General features: G+C 38.0%; 1 protein-coding gene across 2 annotated transcripts in view; it reads right to left on the bottom strand.

The window, feature by feature from the left end:
• The window catches only part of Egfr (epidermal growth factor receptor), a 151,621-nt gene that overhangs the window by 10,556 nt on the left and 116,275 nt on the right, over window positions 1-24,790 (bottom strand). Inside the window, exon 1 of one of the 2 annotated variants that reach the window (XM_074099967.1) lies at window positions 12,435-12,609. The exons of the other annotated variant lie outside the window; for it this stretch is intronic. Coding sequence (XP_073956068.1) covers window positions 12,435-12,561 — 127 coding nt within the window. The 5' untranslated portion in view covers window positions 12,562-12,609. Of the gene's footprint in view, window positions 1-12,434; window positions 12,610-24,790 lie in introns of those variants that run through there. 2 annotated transcript variants of the gene reach the window in all.

Raw genomic sequence — 24,790 nt, 5'->3', positions numbered from 1 at the left:
ACGGATCAGACTAGGCAAATAAAAAGCTGGTAAAAGTTGCAATTTACGTAGCATATCTTTCGTGTGCAATTTTATAATTTAAAAAGTTTTTATTTTTTACCTGCACACCGCTAAGTGGCTAAGACATTTCATCATAAGACAGGCCTCCTGTGCTTACAAGGGGTTTTTTGTGGCACTTCATAGAAAAAGAGAGGTATTCAAAAGGTAAATCCTACCTGGCCGTCCAAATAATGGTCCCGTTTTTTGTAAAAGCTATTCTGTAGTATAGTGTTACGGTCATACGATACGAGAGTTTTAACTACAACTAAACTGCAGGTAACTATTTGGGTTTATCTATTAGTTAATTGAGAACTGGTTTGGGTATGTGGAGAATTTTAGTATCATTTACTTGGCTGTAAAGTGGCGTGTTCAGTTTGTTAGTCATTTAATTGGATTGGGGTAGTAAAAGTTGCTTTTTAATAGACGTGAGTTTAATTTATAGAATATAATTTAAAAAGCATCCTATTGCTGTGAAAAAGACTTCGCGAATTAGTTCACACGTGTAACGGCTTTGCAATGGTTACTTTAAAACTACAGTTTGTACAGTCGACTTTATGAAGTTGTGAGCAAAAGTTTGATCAAAAATATCGGAGCACGTTACGCTTCCATGCCGTTAACAATAGAGTCGTGTTCAGATATTTTTGATCAAATTTTTGCTCACAAGCTTATGAACTCGACTGTACCAGTGTGATCAATTCTACTCGTATCTCAGTTTATAGAATACAAACGAATTTTTCCACCTCAGGTAGTACTCTACACTTACTCCAACAAGTTGGAAAAGTGATTACATCTCTCTGGTCTTTGCTATCCAAGAGAAACCGATAATTGTAAGCTGTGTAACAAATTCGAAGCCACCATTGGAATGTATCCTCCATTAAAACGGCTCCGTTCAAAGACTCGCCGCTTGAACGCAGCGAGGTGTTAATGAACGCTACCTACATTCAACAGCGAGCACCATGCTAGTGCATAAAATTATAAATAATTAAACTGAAGCTTTCCTAACCACATTAGAGCGTGTGGGTATTCGACAACTATTAAAAATCGAAACAGCAAGCCTTACGTAAGTTGGGTTGCGTCCCACGCGATACTCGGCAGATTTGAGAAGTCGACTAGCGGTTGAGAGCGCTGGTGTTATGCTGTTATTGTGTTTGGCTGGTTGGCGTGGTGGGTAGAAATCCAGTGTCCGGTCGACCTGGTTACCGATGACACGGGAGATAATATAGAAGCAGCGTCGCGCTCACTGACTTGTTACTGATGCATCTGTATGACACGCTGAACAAAGCAACTAAACGGCGCCATACCATCAAATAACACCGGACCGGACAGAGCGTACTCAAAATTCTCGCTCCGTCTCATTGAACGTCTTGAAAAATTCATTGCATGTGTGTAAAAAACTAGTCGCGACGGACCTGATGAAATTGAATCAACTTAGAAAATGAACCGGCTTGCTAAGCCCTCTTAAAATACGGCTGTATTTCCATTTGCGACGCGGGAATAAGTGGCTGAATAAAGTCTGCCTTCTTGGGCTGTCAACGACAACTGTAACGCGCGAGGTAAGCCTTGGCGACACGACGACAGGTTTGATCTTTTATCCAGTTACTTGAATTCAGTATTGGAACCAGTTCTTTCGCCGCATTACTATAATGGCACCTTTCACTGCAATCCGTCAATGCGCGCTTACCGTCGTCGCGTAAGACTTGCTTTTGTTTCGAGTGTCGAAGCGAACCCTTCAATGGAGATTGAACTGACATTTCAGCCACGTGTGCTGGTTGGTTGTGTTGTATTTTTCCACGAAAGTGAATTGACTTGCGCAATTCTTGCCAAAAAAGTACTCGGGTAAAAGTGCCGAGGGCTGTTGGTGGAAATTGTGTCGTTTGTGTAACTCACAATATGCTCTAGATATTAAAAAATATCGCAGATTGGCAAGCGCAGTGTAGAACGTCCACGAACGAGATGGATGGATGACTTGAGGGCCTGCTCCAAAATTCGAAAATCGAAGTTCGTATCGTACCGTTCCTCTCACTCTAGTATTAAATACTAAGTACGAGTTGTCGGAGGGATGGAACGACACGAGCTTCGATTTTCGAATTTCGGAGTAGCCCCGCTGGTTAAAGGTGAGGTGAGGTGTGAGGTATGGATGCAAGCCGCTTCCAACCGAAGCAACAAGAATCGGACTCGCGCAGGTATTTATGGATATCCAGTATAAAAGAACCCATCTCCTTAGCAAAATGTACTCAGTATAGGGTCACTTTAGATTTAAATGGTGTCTGCCAGTTGGGGTTAGAAATAATAAAAGCCGTAATATTATGTACCAATAAATTATTAACAAAATGACCGAACACTCAGAATCGACGGTAAAATGTTTTATGCTTATTTTATTAGTTTATTGGGTCGTTTCCTCTGATTCTAGGAAAAATATTTAAGTGCTTGAGAACCTAAAACTTTTAATTGGTAACGTCGATTTACACATATTTATAACGTTAGTGTAGATACAGTCAAAGACACTGTTTAGCGTATCGTGGTGGAACTTTTTCTCTGCAAATATCACGTTGACATGCCATATGTCTACCAAAGGAATCATTGTGCATTTTTATTGTGAAAAGGTACGTAATTCAGTTTCTCGGAAGAAAAGATGAAAGAACATGAAAATATTTTTTCATGTTTTAAGTCGGTGCCTCAGCGCGAGCCAGCAGGATTTTTATATCACGGGACCTATTTATTAGTCGTCTACTTTACCTACATAATCTGTCACGCTTCTATCACTCCTACTGGCTCGTGCAGAGGCACCAATTTTAAACTGGTAGAAAATTACTTTCATGGTTTATTTCGGTCACTTAATTTTTTTTCAGATTCAACTTACATAGAACCTATATGTATTGGTTTTGGGGTTTCTCTACGAGATCATATCAAACATGAAGAGATACGAACAAGAACGAGGGTCACAGTTCACCGACATAGCAAAGCGAATTAGCTCTTTGAAATGGCAACGGGCGGGTCGTATAGCACGGAAACTTCTCAAATGGAGCCCACGAATCGGCAAGCACAGTGTAGGACGTCCTCCGACGAAATGGACGGATGACGATGATGATGATGATATTTGTATAAGTAGCCGTTAAAAGGTTCAAGAAACGACGTTTTTGCATAATTAAATATAGAATTATCGTAGCCGTTACGTTCTAACTCGTTTTAAGATGTCAACAAGATACGTAGCTCATGCGAGATGGTCATTTAATGAATAGTAAATCTATAAGGCACTGCTAATATGACCAATGTCACAATTTTCTGTTAAACAAACAAGACTTAAATATAGACAGTCAAAACTCCTTTTAAATTAGCACATTCTTTCAGGTTTTGCTCTATTGGCGAGAGAAACGTGTTGGGTTGTGTGCATCATGTTTGTTCTCTCTCTTATATACCTATATTAAGAGTGAGAAGATGTAACAAGTGTTTAGCGATTCGGGGAATCGATATTTGAAAGCATATTCGTAGGAATACTATTCGATGATGGAGTAAATTTTATAAATATTATTTTTATTATATTTTTTTTTTTTTTTATTTGACGACCGGATGGCTAAGACGTTAGAGAACCTGACTACGAAGCTTGAGGTCCCGGGTTCGATTCCCTGCCGGGGCAGATATTTGTATGAATAATACGAATGTTTGTTCTCGGGTCTTGGATGTTTAATACGTATTTAAGTATGTATTTATCTATATAAGTATGTTTTTCCGTTGCCTAGTATCCATAGTACAAGCTTTGCTTAGTTTGGAACTAGGTCAAATGTTAAATGGTCCAGCAGGGCTACTACGAAACTTGAAACTCGAAGTTCGTGTAGTGCGGTCCCTCTGGCACTTATACTATTTAATGCGAGAACGAGAGGGACGGTACGACACGAACTTCGAGTTTCGAGTTTCGTAGTAGCCCTGCAGCCACGGCTGAAGATGTTCGGAGCAGTGGCGTAGCGTGGGGGAAGAAAATTTTGCCGCCCTCTTATTTAGGGTACCTACTCATTCTAATCGGTCCGAATCGTAGATGCGACAATTTTTTTTGTTATGGAATTATCATCATCATCCCAGCCTATACACGTCCCACTGCTGGGCACAGTCCTCCTCTCAGAATGAGAAAATTTGGGCCGTAGTTCCCACGCGGGCCCAGTGCGGATTTGGAACTTCACACGCACCATTAATTTTTTTAGGTATTTTGCCGCCCCCTAAATGTGCCGCCCGGGGCGGACCGCCCCCCGCCCCTACTACGCTACGCCACTGGTTCGGAGTTTACCTACTACCCATCCATGACGTTGGGATGTACCCTGACGCCAAACGAGGTAATATCAGAACTATTCATATTAACATAATCTCATGGTAATTATCTTAATATGCAAATAAGCAGGCATATATCATGGAACCTATAAGTGTGTAAGATAGACGGCGACACTTTTAAGAATTTACTTTACTTCCTTAGGTACTTTATCGTTTTAATATCTTGCTGCTAAGCTTTCTTTAACCTAACCTAATACAATCTCATTACCAAGCTAAAGATCTTCTAAATCAGAAGTAAAGTTTGAACAAACAGAAATTAGTATTTTTCTCACACATCTAAGGAAATGTAGTCCTTATATTCGTGATGATTATTCCCGAAAATTACAACGTTAGGTCCTTGGACCATGGAACCTTTTTAAAGGAAAAGTCATTAGAATTTTCCTTGTTAATAAATGCGATGCCACATTGGCGTTTGCTGTGAAATGGTTCCATGGTGGCTCATGAATTAAAGTTCATTACCGTAGGTACAGTCAACGTCATAAATATGTGATCACTTTTGTACCTTGTCACTTTAACGTCTTGTTTGAAAAGTTATACGAAATTGTGTAACGACTGAAAGCGACAAGGTACGTAAATTATCACTTATTTATGACGTTGATTGTAACTATATATTTCATTAACGTTGCATATAAAAAACCCGCGCTAAATTTCATGTCTCTAATCCCTGTAGTTCGAGATTATATTCTAGGGGTTTCGGGATACCTAATATAACATACTAATTTGATCTAAATCTGTCAAACTGTTTTAGCGGAAAGGAGTAATAAACATACAGACATTATACTCACAAACTTTCGCATTTCTTAATAGGATTATGTTCCACCGTATTTCGTTGCTTAAATACAAAAGGGCCACAAGTAAAAAAATATTTTTTTTCAATCGCAATAATTGCATTTTAAATGCTATTTAACGTGCAACTATTGCAATAAAAATATATTTTTTTTGATTTGTGGCTCTTTTGTATTTAAGCAGCGATTTATGCCCCAAGATTGGAACTAAAAGATTCCCGAAAAGAGGTCTTAGGGCGTTGTTGTCAATCTCACGCGGGTTTCGCAGTTGGTAGCACTGTGCAGGCACAGATTATTATACTACAGAGCTACAGAGTAGCCAACTGTCAAAGATAATATAGTCAATACCTGTCAACGATAGTGACGGAAAAGAACACTTCTGTATGGAGTGTCGAACCACTGGTTCTGGTTTGTAATTGAATTCTTTCTACAACTTTTCATCGTTGAAATTCAGACGAGTAGAATATTATTCAGTCTCTGTCGCAAAATTCATTACCACAATAAACGACTAACAGTGAAGCGGTTAAATGTAAATTGAATTCAATAATCCTGTCCTACGATCATACTTCGCATATGCATTAATATTAAAACACATAAATATCTCATTGAACAAGGCTCGTGTATATCATTATGATATCGAGTTTGCATGACTATGCTTCTCGAGTTAGTATAAAACATAAAGTTACCACCCAGTCACCATTTCCGCGTATTTCATAAGAGCTTCATCGTTAAACCTTCTTGCAATAGGGCATATTAGGCAAAGCTCCGCGCGGGGGCGACACTAGCGTAAACCCATGATAACGTCAGTTCTCTTTTTGTCACCATGACAGGTGACCAAAGAGTATTAGTACCTATAGAAATCATGATATATTTATTAGTAACAAAATAACATGATATTTACATCGATAGCAACGATAGAGCTATATTTTCAAAAAATTAATTGAAATACTTAATGTATTATTGGCATTTAATATACTCAAAAAACTGTGTTTTGTTTTTTACGGTTTTGTGCTAGTGCTGCACTCTGACGGCAGAAAATCGCAGTAATATTCCCTATAGACTAAGTACTAGGTACCCTACCCTATCAATGTCTTAGGCACGTAGTGAATGGGGAATGGATGAAAATTTTAGACCGCTTGAAACTTTTTTAATCGATAGGAATAACCTTCCTAATTAACAAAAAAAAGTAACAGATTTTTAAATAGCATCAATAAATTTAAGAAATGAAAGAGTTTTCTTTACCACCAAATTACGATAGTCCGGTCGGTTACGGGTTGTTCCATAGCCCACAACAAAAAAAATAAAAATGTGTCTTTGACTCATTTGTTTTGTCAGGTGACACTCTTTACCGGTACGGATAATACCAAAATGGAAATACCGACCCTGTTTTTCATGTACACGCCCATAGAAACTGACATGAGTTTCACTTGGTGTGTACATGAAGAACAGGGTCGGTATTTCCAAGTCGGTATTATCCGGGCCGGTAAAGAACCTGTCAAAGCGAACGAGTCAAAGACACATAAATTCTTCTTTTTTTTTCCTGGGCTATGGAACAATCCGTTACCGACCGGACTGTCGTAATTTGTCTGTAAAGAAAACTTTTTTAAATTAATTGATGCTACTTACAAATCTGATATTATTTTCTGTTAATTAGAAAGGTTATTCCTATCGATAACAAAAGTTTCAAGCGTTTCTAAAATTTTCATCCGTTCCCCATTCATTCACTCTTTTTTAGCAGTTATCACTGGAATATTATTTGTTAGTGATAAAACGTCCGCACCCACCACTCAAATAAGTCACTTAAATTCACAATAGTTTACGCCATTTCTTTCTGTCATACGGTATAGGTTCACAGTAGAAAGAGACAGTTAATGCGATTGCGAGCGTTTGGCTTAGTACTTAATTAGTCAATACGGTCTCTGATCACATATTGTCAGTTTTAGTGTTTTGTAAGTGTTAAACGCGAAATTCAAAAGCCAAACTTGTAACAGTAAAAATATCGAAAAAAAGGAATTTGCAATCTCACCGATGAAATAAGTAACTACGCTAACATCGTCAGTTGTGTGCCGGCTGGTAAGTAAAGGGTGCCAAACTCGATTGTCATTTCTGTTTAGTAACTATTTTTTTTCGTCTTGGCGGAGGCACTACCGTGCCCCCATATATATTAGCTAATCTGTGTCCAGACCACTAATGTTAGATTCAGCGGTTTAAGCGTGAAGAGATATACAGACAGAGTTCCTTTCGCATTTGTATTATTAATAGTAATTAATTAATATTCGTTAATTAAATAATTAATACTGATATTAATAAAAAAAACTAAGATACCGGAGAAGGATTCAGCATCACTATCTTTCCTCGGAATGTTGCTACATTTTTGAAATATTAGTAATGGAATGTACTATAATACTCTATTCCAGGACTACGAATGGCGGCGGCCGGCACGGTGTGTTCTCTGTCTATTGCGTGTGCTGCCAGGTAACCATTGCCACAGTATATATATAAGCTAAAGCAGTAGGGAAGCTGCGAACAAAGCGATCGAAACGAACACACACACAGACGCGCGCTCTACATGGCCTTTAAGGGGGTCTCGCGGTACTGCAGTCGCGTGAGTGTGTGTTCGTTTCGTTTCGATCTATTTGTTCGTAGGTTCCCTACTGCTTTAGCTTGTATATATATACTGTGCCATTGCGCAGCGAGCATCTCGGCCCCGCGACCTCATTAGTGCCATGATCAACGACTAGATGCAATACAAAGGTGCTAATTGCCTAGGCTAATTAGCATTCGTTTAAAGACTAGCTTCTAGCCTATAATTAAGAAAGAAAGAAATGTCAAAATAAATGTCAAAACATGTGCTGTAAGTTTTGCGAGTAGTGAATAGGTAAGTGTTTCTTTCTTTCTTCTTTCTTTCAAACCTGAGGCCGTATTGCCTATCGTTTCTGCCGCTCGCGATCGCAATCAAATGACAGATTTCGCATACAAAAACTGTCATTTGATTGCGATCGCTAGCTTCAGAAACGTTAGGCGATACGGCCTGTGTAATTAGGTACCTAAATGTCTTTAATAACAGATTGTTATCATCCCAAGAGGGCTACGTCCCAGTGGAGGGTACAGGGTGGTACAGGCTTCCTCTCAGAACGAGTGAGCTAGCATAGTTACCATGTTTAAACTCGTCTGTGCGCTACACTAACGACGTCTTCCCATTGGTTGACTATTCTCTCGCACAACTCAGATGGAAATTATATATACTAGCTTTTGCCCGCGGCTTCGTCCGCGTGGAATTTGGTTATCCCGCGCTGTTCCCTCGGGAACTGTGCATTTTTCCGGGATCAGTAGTAGCAGTGTCACTCTCTGGCCCATTAACTATCTCTATGCCAAAATTCACGTCGATCCGTCGCACCATTTCGACGTGAAAGACGGACAAACATACAAACACACTTTCGCATTTACAATACATTTTAGTATGGATTGACTACTAAATATTTATGTGGATTATTTAATCCACGTGTACTATTATATTTATGCAATGTATGCGCAAGCACATATGCCAACGCACTTGTTTATAACTATTACATCTATTCAACTTCATTTCCCTGGTCGTTAAAGTCAATTTACTTTTTTTTTATTCGACTGGATGGCAAACGAGCAAGTGGGTCTCCTGATGGTAAGAGATCACCACCGCCCATAGACACCTGCAACACCAGGGGGATTGCAGATGCGTTGCCAACCTAGAGGCCTAACATGGGAATAAAGTTGAACGCTCGCTGGTAAGTAAGGCAATGAGGGCTATCGTTTTTTGTCTCACTAGATGGCGCACTGTTGCGTGAGGTTTTTAAGTATGGCTTTCAAAGTCTGTTATTACGGGCGTGAAAACAAAGTTTAGATTTAAATCATATTTAATACACCTTAAAACCGTACCATAAAAATATCGAGCATGCCACAGTGTTGCATAGTCCCCGTTTTGTTCGGAAAAAAGGGAGGACAAACTGTCTCAAAACACAGACATTCATTGCCCCGGAACGCATATTTGCCATAATTAATTTCAGATATTGCAAAATATTCACAAAATTATTCTAATTACAAATAAACCCGCGTAGCTCACCCAAAAACTATGAGATTTGACATTTCGGAGACCTCACGCTACACTAGCGCCTCTAGTGGCGAACTCATACGCGATAGCCCTCATTAAATAATAATGCAGTTAATCATAGTTAAGTAATCAAATCATCTCATTTCAATTTACATTTCAATTGTGATAGAAAATAATCAACTAATGCGACAGATTTAAGTTTTTTCATCACACTTGCTCGTGAACAGTGTCGTAACATGCAAGCTACCTTGCTTGCAACCCCCCAAATAAAACCCTCGACCTTAATGTGCTTGTCATGAAACCCGTGGTCGGTAAATGAGTCGTTGCCCGTACTAATTTTCTTGTCATGAAGCCCAAGGTCGGTAAATGAGTTTGTTAATGCATGGCGTGCTGCCGTCCCTGCAGGGCTACTCCGAAACTCGAAACTCGAAGTTCGTGTCGTGCGGTCCCTCTGAAACTTATACTATTTAATACGAGAGCGAGAGGGACCGCACGACACGAACTTCGAGTTTCGAGTTCCGGAGTAGCCCTGCTGTACGAAACAAACTTCGATTTTCGAATTTCGTAGTAGCCCCCAAGCTTCCAAGTTAATAACAATTTGTACTTTCGTAGTTCAACAAGCATTTGCCGATTTCACGCTTATTTAACTTGGCATAATAATATTTTATTAACAATATGTTTTATAAATATGTGAAAACAATGGCCCTTTTTAACTTAGCCATAAATAACGCTGGGTTATTCGATAGGTATTGCCAAGAGTTCTTTAACCATAATCCATGGCATATTGTGCTTTAGCATAGGCGTTTAAGTAAGGTTCAAAACATTGCTGTTTACAATTCTAGGAAGTGGCTAATCCTATCCTACTTAGTTAGTATTATAAACGCGAAAGTTTGTGAGTGAGTGAGTATGCTTGTTACTCCTACACGCTGAATCGGCCAGACGGATTTGGATGAAATTTGGTATGTAGATAGCTGGATATCTGTAATAAAGCATAGGCTAATTTTTATTCCGATATTCCCACGGGATAGGGATAAAATCTCGAAACAGCAACCGCTGCACTTGAAGTCATGAAATTTTACACGATTGTTTTTAATGTAACGTCAATGAAAAATTCGACGTAAAAGACGGACAAACATACAAAACACACACTTTCACATTTATAATATTAGTATGGAAGCAGACGGTCATGAATAATGTAGTGAGAAATAACTGTACTTTTTTATAACGTGATCCTTATAATACCTAAAGAGTTAACCCTTCATTTAAAATCCAGCAAAATCGTCGCCGTATAGGGTTTATTAACCCGTTCTTTCTTCCCATAACGCATTTAGTTCATCACCGTGCATCCAGAAAAGACGTCTTGAGACGAAGGATCTTTTATCTACCGTCCCTTTTCCTCCCACAGGTGTGTCGGAGACAAACGATGTTTAATTGTTTTAAGCTCAAACCTGCCTGCGTACTTTGTACTCGTTTAAGGCTATTCAATGTCAGGCGCAGATGGTTTGCTTGCTGGACGGTTTATTTTATTTTTTCAGTCACACTCAAAACATAATAATGACTAAAACTATGAAGTTTTTAAAAATACCTATACATGACTTTTTTCTGTTATACTTATATAATTATTGGTGGTTTCATCAGGTCATTTTTAGTATATTTTTAGCATACCTACCACAAAATGAAAATACGAGTATTGACTTTTTCAGTTTCAAATCGAGAACCTTAAACTTCGTTACCCTATAATATCTCAAATGGTTGTCAGAACGATTTCCTTGCAAAAAGCCTAACATCAGGGATTTAAGAACTGTCATGTAGATGCTACTAAATCAACAATTTATATTGGACGCGTTGTTATTTATCTAACTTTCGCGAGAAAAAAAAAAGACGAATGCACCATTTTCCTTGTGACAAGTAATATCAAGTTAAATTAGAAAGAGAAAAGGAATGCGATTGATTATATCGAAAAAAAAAACAATAAAATAAATTAATGTATAATAGATGATATATAATTACAATTTGCTAAATACTTAAATTTCAGTTATTAATTGGCCATTTTGTGAAGAAATTTGATGGATCACTTACTTGTTTGGTTTTATAAATTGAAGTTAGAATACTATTTAACAACGCCTTGGTGCCCAAGTTTCTGCTTGCTGCTATTTTAAGTTTTTAGTTATTAAGTTGACAGCAACTTGTCAACTTTCAGAACATCTTTATTAGGCCAATAGGTATTTGGTCACAATTCAAAAAACTTCTAAGCAATATGAAAACATTTCACTAGGTAGTTGAAACTATGATGAATGGGAAAATGTATTCCTATTCAATGTATCCAATAAATGTCTTTGTCTCTCTCTTTCTATGATGAAATGAGGTATATAATTTTTTCATTTTCATCTCGGACGTTTCACATTGCATGGCGGGCTTTACCCTCGCAACCTTAAAGCAGCTTCGCCGTGTATGGCGTTGTTCGTTCTAGATAAGCGCTGTTTACCTTAGAACGATTAGCTTATATTTTCCTTCTTTATTGCTTTTAATATAACCACAAGTAGGGCAGAGTTTTAAGTCGTGTAAATGTTACCTTGTAGTAAGTTTTTTTTTAAAGAACGTTGGTAACGCAAACAGAATCGCGAAGTGCGAAAAACAAATAAAGTCTAAGGTATATCAAAGTTACTAAAGTTTTAAGTTTTAAATAGATTGTTCAAGCACTTTCTACAAGTATCGGCTTCGCCAACAGAAAGGCTATGTTCATGGAATTTTTCAATAAGTATTGTTTAAATAAGTACATCATCATCATCGGTCATTTTTAAATCAAGTTCTTTTCCTGGTTGTCATGCAACCTTTATATGCAACTCTAAAACAACAAAAAATATGTAAATAATGACAGAAGAACGGTTAAAACTCGATCAAAAAAGGGGTTTTTCGCATTTATCTCGAAAAGGTGCATTGTTGTATTAGAGGCGCGAATATGTATACAAAATTGTAAGACAAACCGACCATAATGACCACTTGGACGGAGCAGGGTTAAAGAAACGTCAAACATGTTTTAGGGCTGACGGTTCCATACAGACTGCTGCAGGGTAACAGTTAAAAGTTAACTCTGCTCCGCGCAAGCATTAAAAGCTTGTAAAAACCCAATTTGAAAGTTTTGACCACACGCCGCAGCTAAAAGCCTTCTGAAAAACACAACACTCATACACACGCACGACACTCACTTTTCCCCTTCACAAATTCCGAGTACTTGTGGTTGCGCTGCGGCACCACATGGTGGGTGCGATTGCGATGCGACCGCGCGGCGTCGGCTGCGCACGCGCACACTAACAACAAGCCCCACAGCAGCATGCTGCGTCATCACTATGACGGGCGGACGGCGCGAGCGTTCATCGCGTACTGAACACCGCCGGCGCAGGTACGCAGCGCTTTTGAATTCGAACACGTTTGAATTTTCGAATCGTTGTAGGTTGTAGGTGGCCAGTCGCGTCGGTATTTCGGTTTGGCGGACTTTTGTGCCAGGTATGTGTATGCTTGTGATGCACGGATGTTTTGCGCTGTGGATGTCAGCTGGTGGATTTGTTTGTTCCATTTTTAAACCCCGGCGCAAAAAGAGGGCTGTCATAAATATCATAAGACTATTGACACCAATTGATCTAGTCCACTAAGCAAAGCTTGTACAGTCGCCATTAGATATTTCGGAGCGATCAAGGTGGTCAAAAATATAAGCACACATGCACTCTATTATTAATGTATTACAGTTCATGTTTCGATATTTTTGATCACCTTGGCCGCTCTGATGGTGTCTGTACTGTGTGTACTGGGCAACGGATGGACATACAGGTAAATACATATGAAACATCCAAGACTCGAGAACAAAGATTCGTAATATTCATACAAATATCTGCTCCTACCGGGGGTCGATCCCGGGACCTCAAGCTTCATAAGAGGTTTTCTAACACTTGGCTATTCGGTCGTCAAATGCTATGGGCTTGACGTGAATATCTGTGGCATTATAGCAAACGAGACAGATAATACAGATTAAAAAAAAACACTATAAATCCGATTCAACCGAATTAATGGTTTTCTTCGCTATATATACATTGGAGTTATTAAACACGGATCTTATCGAGTTTACTTAGCACGACAGTTTCGGTCTCATTCGCAGCTCTTCCTCGAGGTCAAAGAGGCCCGCGAAGCCACCGAACAAAGAAAGATATCCTTATTAATTTTCGTAAAAGTGTTTTTGCCGAACTATGGTGATCCGTGGCAGACAAAACTAATAAAATGGCCCCTCATCACTGAAAGGTTGAGAACCATTGCTCTAGGCTAGGAGTAAAGCGACAGTAGTTCCATGTTCAAAATACGGTATTTGATCTTTTTGTATATGTTTTATAAATTAAAACAACACAATGCCTGTTATCGAATAGAAAAACAATTTTTATAGAGAAAACGAGCATAGAGAAAAGCGTTTGAGAAAGAGACAGGAATATAGATTTTTCAAAAAATCACTATAAATCCAATTTTCAACCGATTTAAATTTTCTCTTCGCTAAACACTATCTGTATATCAATATTTTCATAATAATATTGAGATATGGCAAAATCAGGAGTTGTCAAATACCGTATAGTTAAATACCTCCGTACTAGCACCGATAAATGCCACATCTCCAGGCTAGCTCTTGGACCACCTCTGCTCTTGCGCAGGAATGTGGCCGAAAACGCCGCGTAACGCCGCTGTAATAACCCGAGTGTATAGATTGTAGAAAGATGTCATTGCTATGCACGACACCCAGCTTTTTAATAACTATACTTATAACATAAGCCCGGTTTAGCCCTCATATGAAAAAAAATGAACTACATATAAACAATTGCTTTGCTTTGATCACCCTCGACCTTAATAGATATAAGATAGAGTTACGTCTATATAACAAATGTGTGTTCATGGTACTCCTCTGCCTCCGCGCTGTAAGAACACCCACATCACATAATTCCAACTATCATCACCGGAACATTACGCTAACACGTTTCGAACTGAATCAGAGATTATCGTCAGAGCAACACAAACGTTCAACATGTTGTTGGACTAACGGTATACGCGTGCGATGACGCGGGTAAACGCTAGTCTAGAATAATTAAAAAAATTAAAAACATTGAAGAAGCTTGCCCGTTCCACTGGTGACATGGTGACCATAGACCTGGCTCTTTCCTCGGTCAACTGGGTAATTTTGTACATAAATATAGGTTTTCTAGGCTTAGAATTAGTGTGTTTTCGTTTTATTTTTCTTTGTTTTTGTATTAGGTGACGCATAAATTTTGTAAAAATAAATTATCAGACGTCACATAGACGAGTCGCACTTTGAACATATGGTACGGTAGACGTACCGAAATATTGTTAAACACAATTAAATATCTTTGAAAACTTTTGCAAAAGTATTCCATCCCAGCCTATATACGTCCCACTGCTGGGCACAGGCCTCCTCTCAGAACAAGAGGGCTTGGGCCATAGTTCCCACGCGGGCCCAGTGTGGATTGGGACCTTCACACGCACCATTGAATTGCTTCACAGGTTTGTGCAGGTTTCCTCACGATGTTTTCCTTCACCGCAAAGCTCATGGTAAATTTCAAATGTAACTCCGCACATGAATTGCGAAAAACTCAGGGGCGAGCCGGGGTTTGAACCCACGACCCTCTGCTTGAGAGGCGATAGGTCAAACCACTAGGCCACCACGGCAAAAGTATTCAGTTGAATAAATATATTATTCAAGCGCTGTCTGAAATACTCGTACAGTCACCAGCATTAATATCTGCCACAGCGGAGCGTGCAAAAATATCTGACACGTCCTTCCGGCCCTAGAAATAGAGTCGTATCAGATATTTATGCACGCTTTGCTATGTTAGATACTGGTGACTGTACCAGCACGGTTGACCAGTACCTACCCTTTCGCTAGAGGCGCTGTTCGTGTTTCCATACAAATTGAGATTTCAACGCGAACGCGATCGAGACGTATTTTGTAACCGAAAACTTACACTAAGGGTCCAGGGCAGGTAAGGAAAATAATATATACTCCGACCGGGATCGAACCCGGGGCCTCAAACTTTGTAGACAGGTTAATTACTGGGTTATCCGCTCGTCAGTACATTAAGGCTAAAATTATGCATGCCGCGGGAATCAAACTGCGACCTCTGCTTCCACGTTCCATTTTAATATAATTAGTGACATAAAGCGCCAATGACTAATATTTTTATTGGTTCTGGTAGTATTTATAGAATGTTGTATTTCTTATGTAGATCCAATAACGCTATATCCAATGAGCGCCGTAAAACTTGTTTGTGTCCGTTCGTACTGAGCCAATCTTGGACAATGTTTTATGGGTTTCTCAATGATTAGTTTATTTCATTTTCATTTTATTTAAAATATGGCTTCTGTCCTATTTTAGGACAATTTCGCCAGTGTCAAAGTAAGCTCTCTTTGGGAGCGACGTTGTACGGTGATTGTAGTTTTTGCAACTTGATAGTAAAATTCCAGAAACCACGTGGAGACAACTTGCGCATTAAAAAATGTCAGACACGAGAGCAATATAGAATTTTGTGATCACTGTTAAGGCTAATCGCTGCATAAAACACTATCAAAATTATACTTCAACTAGCCAAAGAAACCAGCAATACCAAAATTAGATAATGTCTACATCCGCCATGTTCGAATGCTATGACAAATCGAATCAATGATTAGTTGAAAATTAATTGATAAAGTGACAAAATGAGTACTTACTTATAATTCTCAAGCAATCTTAGCCGCTAAAACTTTCCTTGTAAATTTGATATATTTACTACCATTCTGAATTATTTCAAATTTTGCAATCCAACAGTTTAGATTTTAGAGGGGGGACGACGACTTTAAAGTTGAATATTTCGCAAACAGATCGCTGAATAGAAAAATGGTCTTAGCAACTCTGCAATGGTTTTAAAAGACCTATCCAACGATACCCCACAATATAGGGATAGTCGAGAAAAAATATCACCCCTACTTTACGTTTATGGGAGGTACCCTAAAAAATTTTTTTTCCTTTTTTTTGTACCACTTTGTCGGCGTAACTGATATGTATATTCATGTCAAATTACAGCTGTCTAGTACTAACGGTCTCTGAGCTTACCCGCGGACAGACATGACGAAACCATAAGGGTTCCTAGTTGGCTACGGAACCCTAAAGAAGGCAAAAAGGGCTTCCAACTATGGCATATCGAGCATTAACAATTGCTTAAATATAAACGACCGTATTTAAAAAAAGTAACGTTTAATAACCAACTTTATATAAAGTCGTTTATATCTAAAATAATCTATAAGTTGAAGAGCGCGTTGAACTCTTTACGAAACCCGAGTCGCGCCGCCACCAAGCATCCAGCGGCGAGCGCTATTTCCCATTGCTTCGCCATCCACTGCCGGTTAACCTAGCAAACCTGAATAACATAACAGTACTGAACCATCGACGTATACGACATGAGTGTTACTGTAGTATCTTGCGGTTACGAAATAACAGTTCAGGGTATAAAATAGTGACTAGTCACATTCCTTCTGAGCCTTTACTAGATTGAGGACGCTGGCGCCTTCCAGATAAGCCTATGATAATTCAACTAATATTCTTATGGTATACTAGCTTTTGCCCGCTGCTTCGCCCGCGTGGAATTCGGTTATCGCGCGCTGTTCCCTCGGGAACTGCGCAGTTTTCGGGATAAAAAGTAGCCTATGTCACTCTTTGGCCTATAAACTATCTCTATGCCAAAAATCACGTCGATCCGTCGCTCTATTTTGACGTGAAAGACGGACAAACATACAAATATACAAACACACACACTTTCGCGTTTATAATATTAGTATGGATTTTATGTTTACCTCGAAGAAAAATTAGGCACTTTACACGTAATTTTTTAAACTACCAGCGCTCTCGGAAAGATCATCATTGCCAAGAAGAATGCGCCGCAAGATATCAAATAATTACAAATATACTTAATTAAATAAAAATTAAAGAAAAAAATTACAAAAAATGAATAATAATAATACAGGGATGTATGGGCCCCCTTAGTTACAAAACTAAACACTAACTATATCTACGTTCAGTGGAAGTGTAGAATGCTTTAACCGTCATAAATAAAAAAATATAAATTTCAGGTCAAGTTCAAAAACAGCTAGCTATTATATTTCCGAAACTGTTGTAGACTCTTCCGAAATTTTCAGCCAATCAGAAGGCTGGAACAACATTTAGCTTTAAACAGTTTTCCCTATTATCTCAGCAGATGTATGAACACAAACAAAAGTAACTCCTTAACTTTCAGTTCCTACTTCCCACTCATACAAACCACCTACTAATTTACAACATACGTCATTTTTATCACAAGCCAATAAAGTTCAAAGTAATAGAAGCTACGTTAAACTCAAATTGGTTTCTTCCCGTATTACCAACATAACTTTGCGAGTGTTACGAGTTTTATGCGACTAAAGTTAAAGTTCAAAGTAGAGTATTTATTGGTTTGAAGGTTATTTTCTCTGGCCCTTAGTACGCCTACGAGGTGCGACCTCGGCAGCCGTCGATAAATGTGAACTTAAACTAAAATAATGTTATAAATATCAAGCACGTTCTATAAATGTGCTCGGAAACAAAACTATAGCAAATTGGTTATGTAAGTCGAGCTTTATGACCCGAGAACAATAATAGTGCTACCAATATTATAAATGCAAAAGTTCATGTGTTTGACTCGTTGACGGTAAAACGGCAGCACGGATTTCAATAAAAATTTATTTGCAAATATCCTGATATATGGAGCTAGAGTATAACCGCGGCTTCGCACGCGTAGACTATTCGATCTGGTACATACAATTGAAATTCAGGGATTCTACAAATTCCCAAAATTGATATCGTCGTCTTCATTGAGGTTGTGTTAAGAACAACTGTCCAAAATTTCAAGATTATACTCGTAAACCCAGCGGTAGCATTTTCATGATTTTATCCCTACCCCGTAGGAATATTGGGATAAAAAGTAGCCTATATATTATATGTTATCAGCTCTCTGCGTACCAAATTTCATCTAAATGCGTCCATCCGTTTTAGTGAAGGAGTAACAAACCTACACACACACACAAACTTTCGCATTAATAACACAAGTAGGATAACACATAGGCTATTTTTTATCCCGATATGCCAACGGGATATGTACCAATCCTTCAAATTTCAACCGCTAGGGTTAGAAACCTGGACGTACGATTGTTATTTTTGAGAATTCTTTTAAGATGTTTCGGGAAACTTCGAAATTTAACTTGAATTGCCAATTTAATGGTTAGTGCGAGTAAAACCGCGGATAAAACTAGTATTATAAATGCGAAATTTATCTATGCTTTAACGCTAAAATAGATAGACGGATTTGTATTGGTGTATCTAGTTATATTTCAGGGGGGGGGGTCTGGCCTGGATTTTTGTGTAAAGATATCAAGATAGATAGAAGTATTATAGAATTTTGAATCGGTAGCCCAGCATCCTGGGGTGGGCACTAGACCATACTGGGGTGGGCACGGCTCATGGATGCGGATTGGAATAACATTTGATAGTTATGCTGATATGTATTTATGTATTTCTCTAAAATAACATTCTATTATATAGACGCGTTGGACGCGTCCCTCAGGTTGACTGGCGCTGGCGCATTGTATGGAAACAGCATAAACAATAATTGGAATTGCATGACAGTACTGATTTGAAGCCCAGAGGCGCTATCCCAAAAATTTAAATTCGAAATTTACGAATCATAGAGTCCCTCATACTGTTCTATTTTAAATTTACGAATCATATAGAGTCTCTCTTATTCTCCTATTTTAAATTTACGAATCGTAGAGTCTCTCTTACTCTCCTATTTTAAATTTAGGAATCATAGAGTCCCTCTTACTTTCCTATTTTAAATTCCATAATTGAGAGAGGGCCGGCACGTTACGAAGTTCGAATTTAGAACTATCCAGCACCAGGCCTTATAGCAGTATTTAGGCCTAATATAGGTGAAAACATCTAGAGCTGCTTATTATTCTTGATGGAGTTATCTTATCTACACCTCAATGAAGATCACTATATTATTTTGGGAATTCCCAGGAATATTGTGATGTGTCCTGTGTGTGTTTTTTGTACTAGATCGCTAGAACGTACGGACCCTGGACATCGTGGAATTTACACATATGCTACTTTTATGAGGACATTGCACAAAGGGGTAAAATTATTCAATGGTGCGCTGATCAGAGTCTTGATGGACAGTTGTTCTTATCACAACCTCAATGAAGATCACGATATATATTTTGGAAATTCCCAGGGGAATATTAAAGGATAAAATCCTCCCGGAATTTCATTTGTACTAGATCGAATAGTTTACGCGTGCGAAGCCGCTGGTAAACTCTAGTTAGGCATAAAAACATAATATTTTTAATTGTATACAAAGAGACCACACAACGCTCTGTTCGAATTGTTAAACGAATACGTTTACGGAATTTAAATGACTTCTTTATATTTCGGTTAGCTTAGGATATTGTTTCGTGGTTTAGCTTAAGTTTTGAATGATATTAACTTTTTATGCTAGAGGGGGTTAAATATAGGAGTCATCTGATGGTTAGCACCCCCCATGGTACACCTGCAACACCAGAGGATTACTTATGAGTTCAGTTCCACCGGCTCAGATTACCAAAGCAGAATACCTCATATGCCAGTACTGCCAGTTAAAGTTTCGTCTAACTAGAGCCTCATTAAAAGGTCTTCATATCAGATAATTATCAAAGGTCTAAGGGGAAGAAATAAAGGTATTTATTCAAGAATTATCATGATTGTATCCAGTATCAACGGCACTTAGCTAGGGCAGTAACTATATAAAATAGTGCTGTATATAGAATGCTCTCTTATCTGGTATCACTGAACCAGCAAAGAACTCTATTGAGAAAACAATTTATTATTAACAAGTCCTATTAAAACGTTCACGAGTGATCGTATTTACTAAATATGTAGAGGGTCGTTCGTTAGGACTCTGGGCACACACACGCAAGTATTAACAAACACCCATGCGTGGTTTGACGCTAGCCAAGCTTCTGGGACACCGTGTAAAACAGACAGAAAGACATAGTTAATTTTTTAAATGGCGTCAACCTGCCGCCGGCGGGTGTTCGAGGACAATACAAAAGGCCACGAACCACTTGACTGCATTGTATTGCCTGCCAGCCACAAAGGCTTTGATTTCACCTATTGTCGACGCAGGTACTGGCCACTGCATACGCTGCCCCAACTTCGCCCTGGCATACGAACGTCGTTCCTATTTCAAGTAAATTAAAAACAAATTTTAAATGTTCACGTTTGACAGGTTAGTTTTTACTTTTTTTAAGAAGCTTGAGCGAAACGGCGCCACGATGTTTGCACTGAACGCTTGATGTCTAAGACAAGGTAAAAAATAGTTGAAAACTAAAAACTTAGTTAGAGGTGTAATTAAATGTGAATAATTCCCATAACCCTATGTTAACTATAAAGTGAAGGTTTAACAAACGGCACCGCCACCTCGGGACATTAAAATTATACGTCAGATCATTAAATACTGGCTGTAGAACTGTTAATAATCGGTGCGGCTTATAAATGTTGTAATAAAAAGTGCATTCTTGGGCCGAGCGCCCTACTGCGCGGGGTAGATTCGGACTTTATGATCAACAGCCTCCTGGCTGGAAGAAAGAAATTACAACCGTTAAACTTTATTAATAGAATTGATTTTCAAACAACTAAGTATACATGCGTGATACACAGCCTATCATGTCATTGGTGTTTAGGAACCAATGAAAACCGTAAACCAACGTCAATAAGATTGCTTTTAAAGACCGGAATCATCATTTGTTTTTAATTTTTAATAACGCATTTGGATATTTTGGATGCGAGGCATCTGCCACCCCGCTAAGATGCAGGTATGTGAAATTTATATCGATATAATAGAACGTATCGCTTTTATTGTTCTATTATTAGTTTCGTTATTATTATTTTTTTGTTTGTAATTAATGAGATTTGTGCACGTGATTAATGTTCATGGCTGGTGAAGTTATTTTTTTAGTTTCAATACACGAATTCAGAACTAGGGACCGATTTCCGAAATTACATCACTCGAAAACACGATTTGAATGTGGTGCGAGATTGCACTGAAATACACCCCAGCTTTCTTCGGCTAAAATGATTTTTGTCTTAAAAATCCTTTATTTTGTTACGGTTTTCCCCTTACACATAAAAATATGAAAGGGTTACAAGTTATAAATATTTCAAAAGGTATTTTAATGAATTCTGTGCCTCAAGATGTGCATCCAGTTGCATGATTGTGGCAATTCTTATGGTAATGCGAGTTTAAAATGCAGGGCCCCAGGGTTCACGTGCGGGTTGAAGAACGTAGCTGTTTACAATAATTTGTTCCTCGAAATAACCAAGTTTAGGCATAAGCTGAAGTCGATATGGACGCGCGACCATTCGGAAGTTCAACCAAATGGCTTCGACTGATAAAAAGAGCGTCTTCATACTGGATAACATTCAATCAGCCGCACTGCTTGGCTGGCTGAAAGCGACGCGCCGTCGACCATTACATTAGTAAATTAAAAAAAAATGGAAATGTCAAGAATTCATACAACAAAATGTTACATTGGAATGACAAAGTGGTTGATCTGCGATAACTTCTAAGTTTTATCTTATAGAATAGTATGTAAAGTCGAAATTGAAATTCAAATGGAAATAAGCTCTTTTGAAAGGCTCTTCCCCATTTGTAAATTATGTTTTTTGGAACATAAACCTTAGGCGATCGATATCTTTGGTATGTGCTTTGCTTAAGTCATAGACAACAGAGCTCGTGTCTCACAGAAGTCCTTTAAGGTTTTTTTTGTATTGATTCCGTAATTTTGTTATAAAATCATTTATACTTTATACTTTTATTGTAAGTATTTATTTCTACATTTACTATAAATAGGTACCTACTTACAACTTTGCTTTTAAAAATATTCCAACAATTCGTTAGATTTTATAAAGCAAGTTTTTCCGTCACTGCTATACGCTGTACTAATATTGGTTCGAATGTACTATCTCGCTAAGCGGATATACTGACTTCGTACAAAAAACCAGACTGTAAATATTACCGATATCACATATTATTTACGATGTGTAGGTACATAAAGTAACCCAAAATCAAGGTTAACTTTTGATAAACGAAAGGTCTTTTATCAGTCCAGTTTCTTGATCGCACGTCTCTGATACGTTCGGTTTTGAAATTAAAATGATCTCGACAGATGCTCCCTGACATAGGTATCGAACAAAAGCCTGCTTGTATTCACACGGTCCTTACAAAGAACCTTTTTTGCCTCTACAGATTCCTAACGAAATCTCAGAGCGAATCGCGCTGTCGGATTCTTATTTTGAAAGTTTAGATTTTTTGAACTGAACAGGCAATGCTGGTTTGAATTTTTGAATTCGGAACGGTCTGCTCGCTTTTTATTTGAATTCGGAATATAACGGCATCACAGAGAATATAGATTTATTCGTTTGTTTTTATTAAATTTTATTTACTTATGATTAAGGTAGAGTTATGTAACGTAAGTATGTTACCTACTATAAAAGTTATAGATTCTCGAGTACGTATGAGAGTATGATCAAAGAGATTGTAGTAACTTTGCTTCGTTCTTTTGTAATTTAAGCTTTTGTTGAGTTTCAGAACAAAGTGCCGAGGCGTGCAAACACAAAAAACTGTCATTTACTTCAGCATAATTCGGTAAACCTAACCGAACAATGCTTACAGCTCATGTCACAAGAAAGTGCAAAAATTACATTAAAAACACAACAAACCACAATCGACGTGGAGCTATAAATCTTTCAAATAAAAACTGTACTATGCCACGACGAAAATGGACGATTAAAATCGAAAACAAAACTACAACGGGGCTTTTGTCTTACTCGTGTCATCGTGCCTACAACACGGCCTGATCCCGGCCCGGGGCAGAAAAAATCTCGAGCCAGTGTTGCTACGACAAAGGAACTAGAAGTGGCCAAAAACCATATTTTGCATCTAGAAGAGCTAAAAATAATTAATAAATAGATAAAAATTTATATCTGTTGCACTTATCTACTAGTTTATGCATGAAAAAAAAACTAATGACAATATTATTTTAATACAGCAATGTAAGCACATAATAGAAATTTGAGTGCAGTCAAGTGCAAAAATAAGTATCTATTCGAATCACTCAAAAATATGTAATTACGGCCTTATTGCGTCGGAATTAGAGTCTGTGGTAATTATTTTTGAAACTTTGAATAAGTTCATATTTTTACACTTTCAGATGTAAATTATTTCCAGCTGAAAGCTCTTCATGTTAACGACACTAAGTTAAGGACAGTCTAAGGACACGAAACAAATCGGAATGTACCAAAAACTAGCCAGGTCTACCGTAAACTCGTTTACTTGGCAACACTACTCAGGACATGAAAAAAAAACTTCGAGGTGAGTGCCGCACGCAGGTAAGACCGGCCATTTTGTTCTCTGCCGCGTTTTGTTATTCCTTTTTTAATAATCCGCATGTTTTATAGGTTGTTAGGGACTTGTTACGATGTGTTCACTAATTAGAAATTAAAACACGGCAACACCAGTAGCAGGAAGCGTTGATTAAATATCTTAATGCTCTACAAGTTTTTTTGACTGGCAATAAATTTTATTTTCAAACCGTCGAGACGGTTACCCGTGTTAGCTAATTAATGCTTCTCTCTTTAATTGAAATTATTCATTAGATCTAATACTGTGACTGTTAAATAAGTTTCAAGTCACAAGTTTGTGTGTTCACAGAAAATAATGGACATCGTATTTAATTTCACTTAAAAATATGTAATTCGCAGCCTTTTGCTAAAAGAAGGTTTATCGGCTAGATGTGCAATGCAATGTTTTGATTGAAACTATGACTGAACGAAAAAAATGCAGTGTTAATTTTTAGTCACCCGAATTACGATTATATACAATACAAAGAGGATCAATGGAGAACTAAAGCTGTGAATCAGAATATTGTTTTGGTTAACACCAAACACCGTTGTTTAGCCAATCCTTTTAACACTCAATCATTCAACTATCTTAGTTTTACAGTCAGTCAAACGTTATCTATGTTATTTTAAAGTACAGCGACACCTATCGGTCAATAATGTAACTATCGTCTAAAACAGTTTTCTTGGTAACTAATCAGACGTAGAAGGTATCAGGCAATACTGATGCATACCAACATAAGAGGATATGATGCCTTATTAGTATTAATTGCAAGATAACTATGAAGGAAACTTTTTTTGCCACAATACTATGGTAATACAAATCAATTATGCTGTTTTAATTGGGGCAATTCTTTGCATTCTTTAAAGTGTATGTTTCCCTTATTATAAGGAGAGTACTTGGGTAACCGAGCTTTGCTGGACTAAAACTCGAGAACAAGCGTTTTCCCAGAAATAAGACCAAGCTAGATCGATTGACCAGAATTTCACTACCAGATTATGGTATGTATCAATAAACTATAATGTACCTAAGTATAG

This window comes from Choristoneura fumiferana, chromosome Z, assembly GCF_025370935.1.
Source record: "Choristoneura fumiferana chromosome Z, NRCan_CFum_1, whole genome shotgun sequence".
Classification (NCBI taxonomy): domain Eukaryota; kingdom Metazoa; phylum Arthropoda; class Insecta; order Lepidoptera; family Tortricidae; genus Choristoneura; species Choristoneura fumiferana.
The sequence above is the reverse complement of the archived record's forward strand: the minus strand, read 5'-3'. Positions and strand labels throughout refer to the sequence as shown.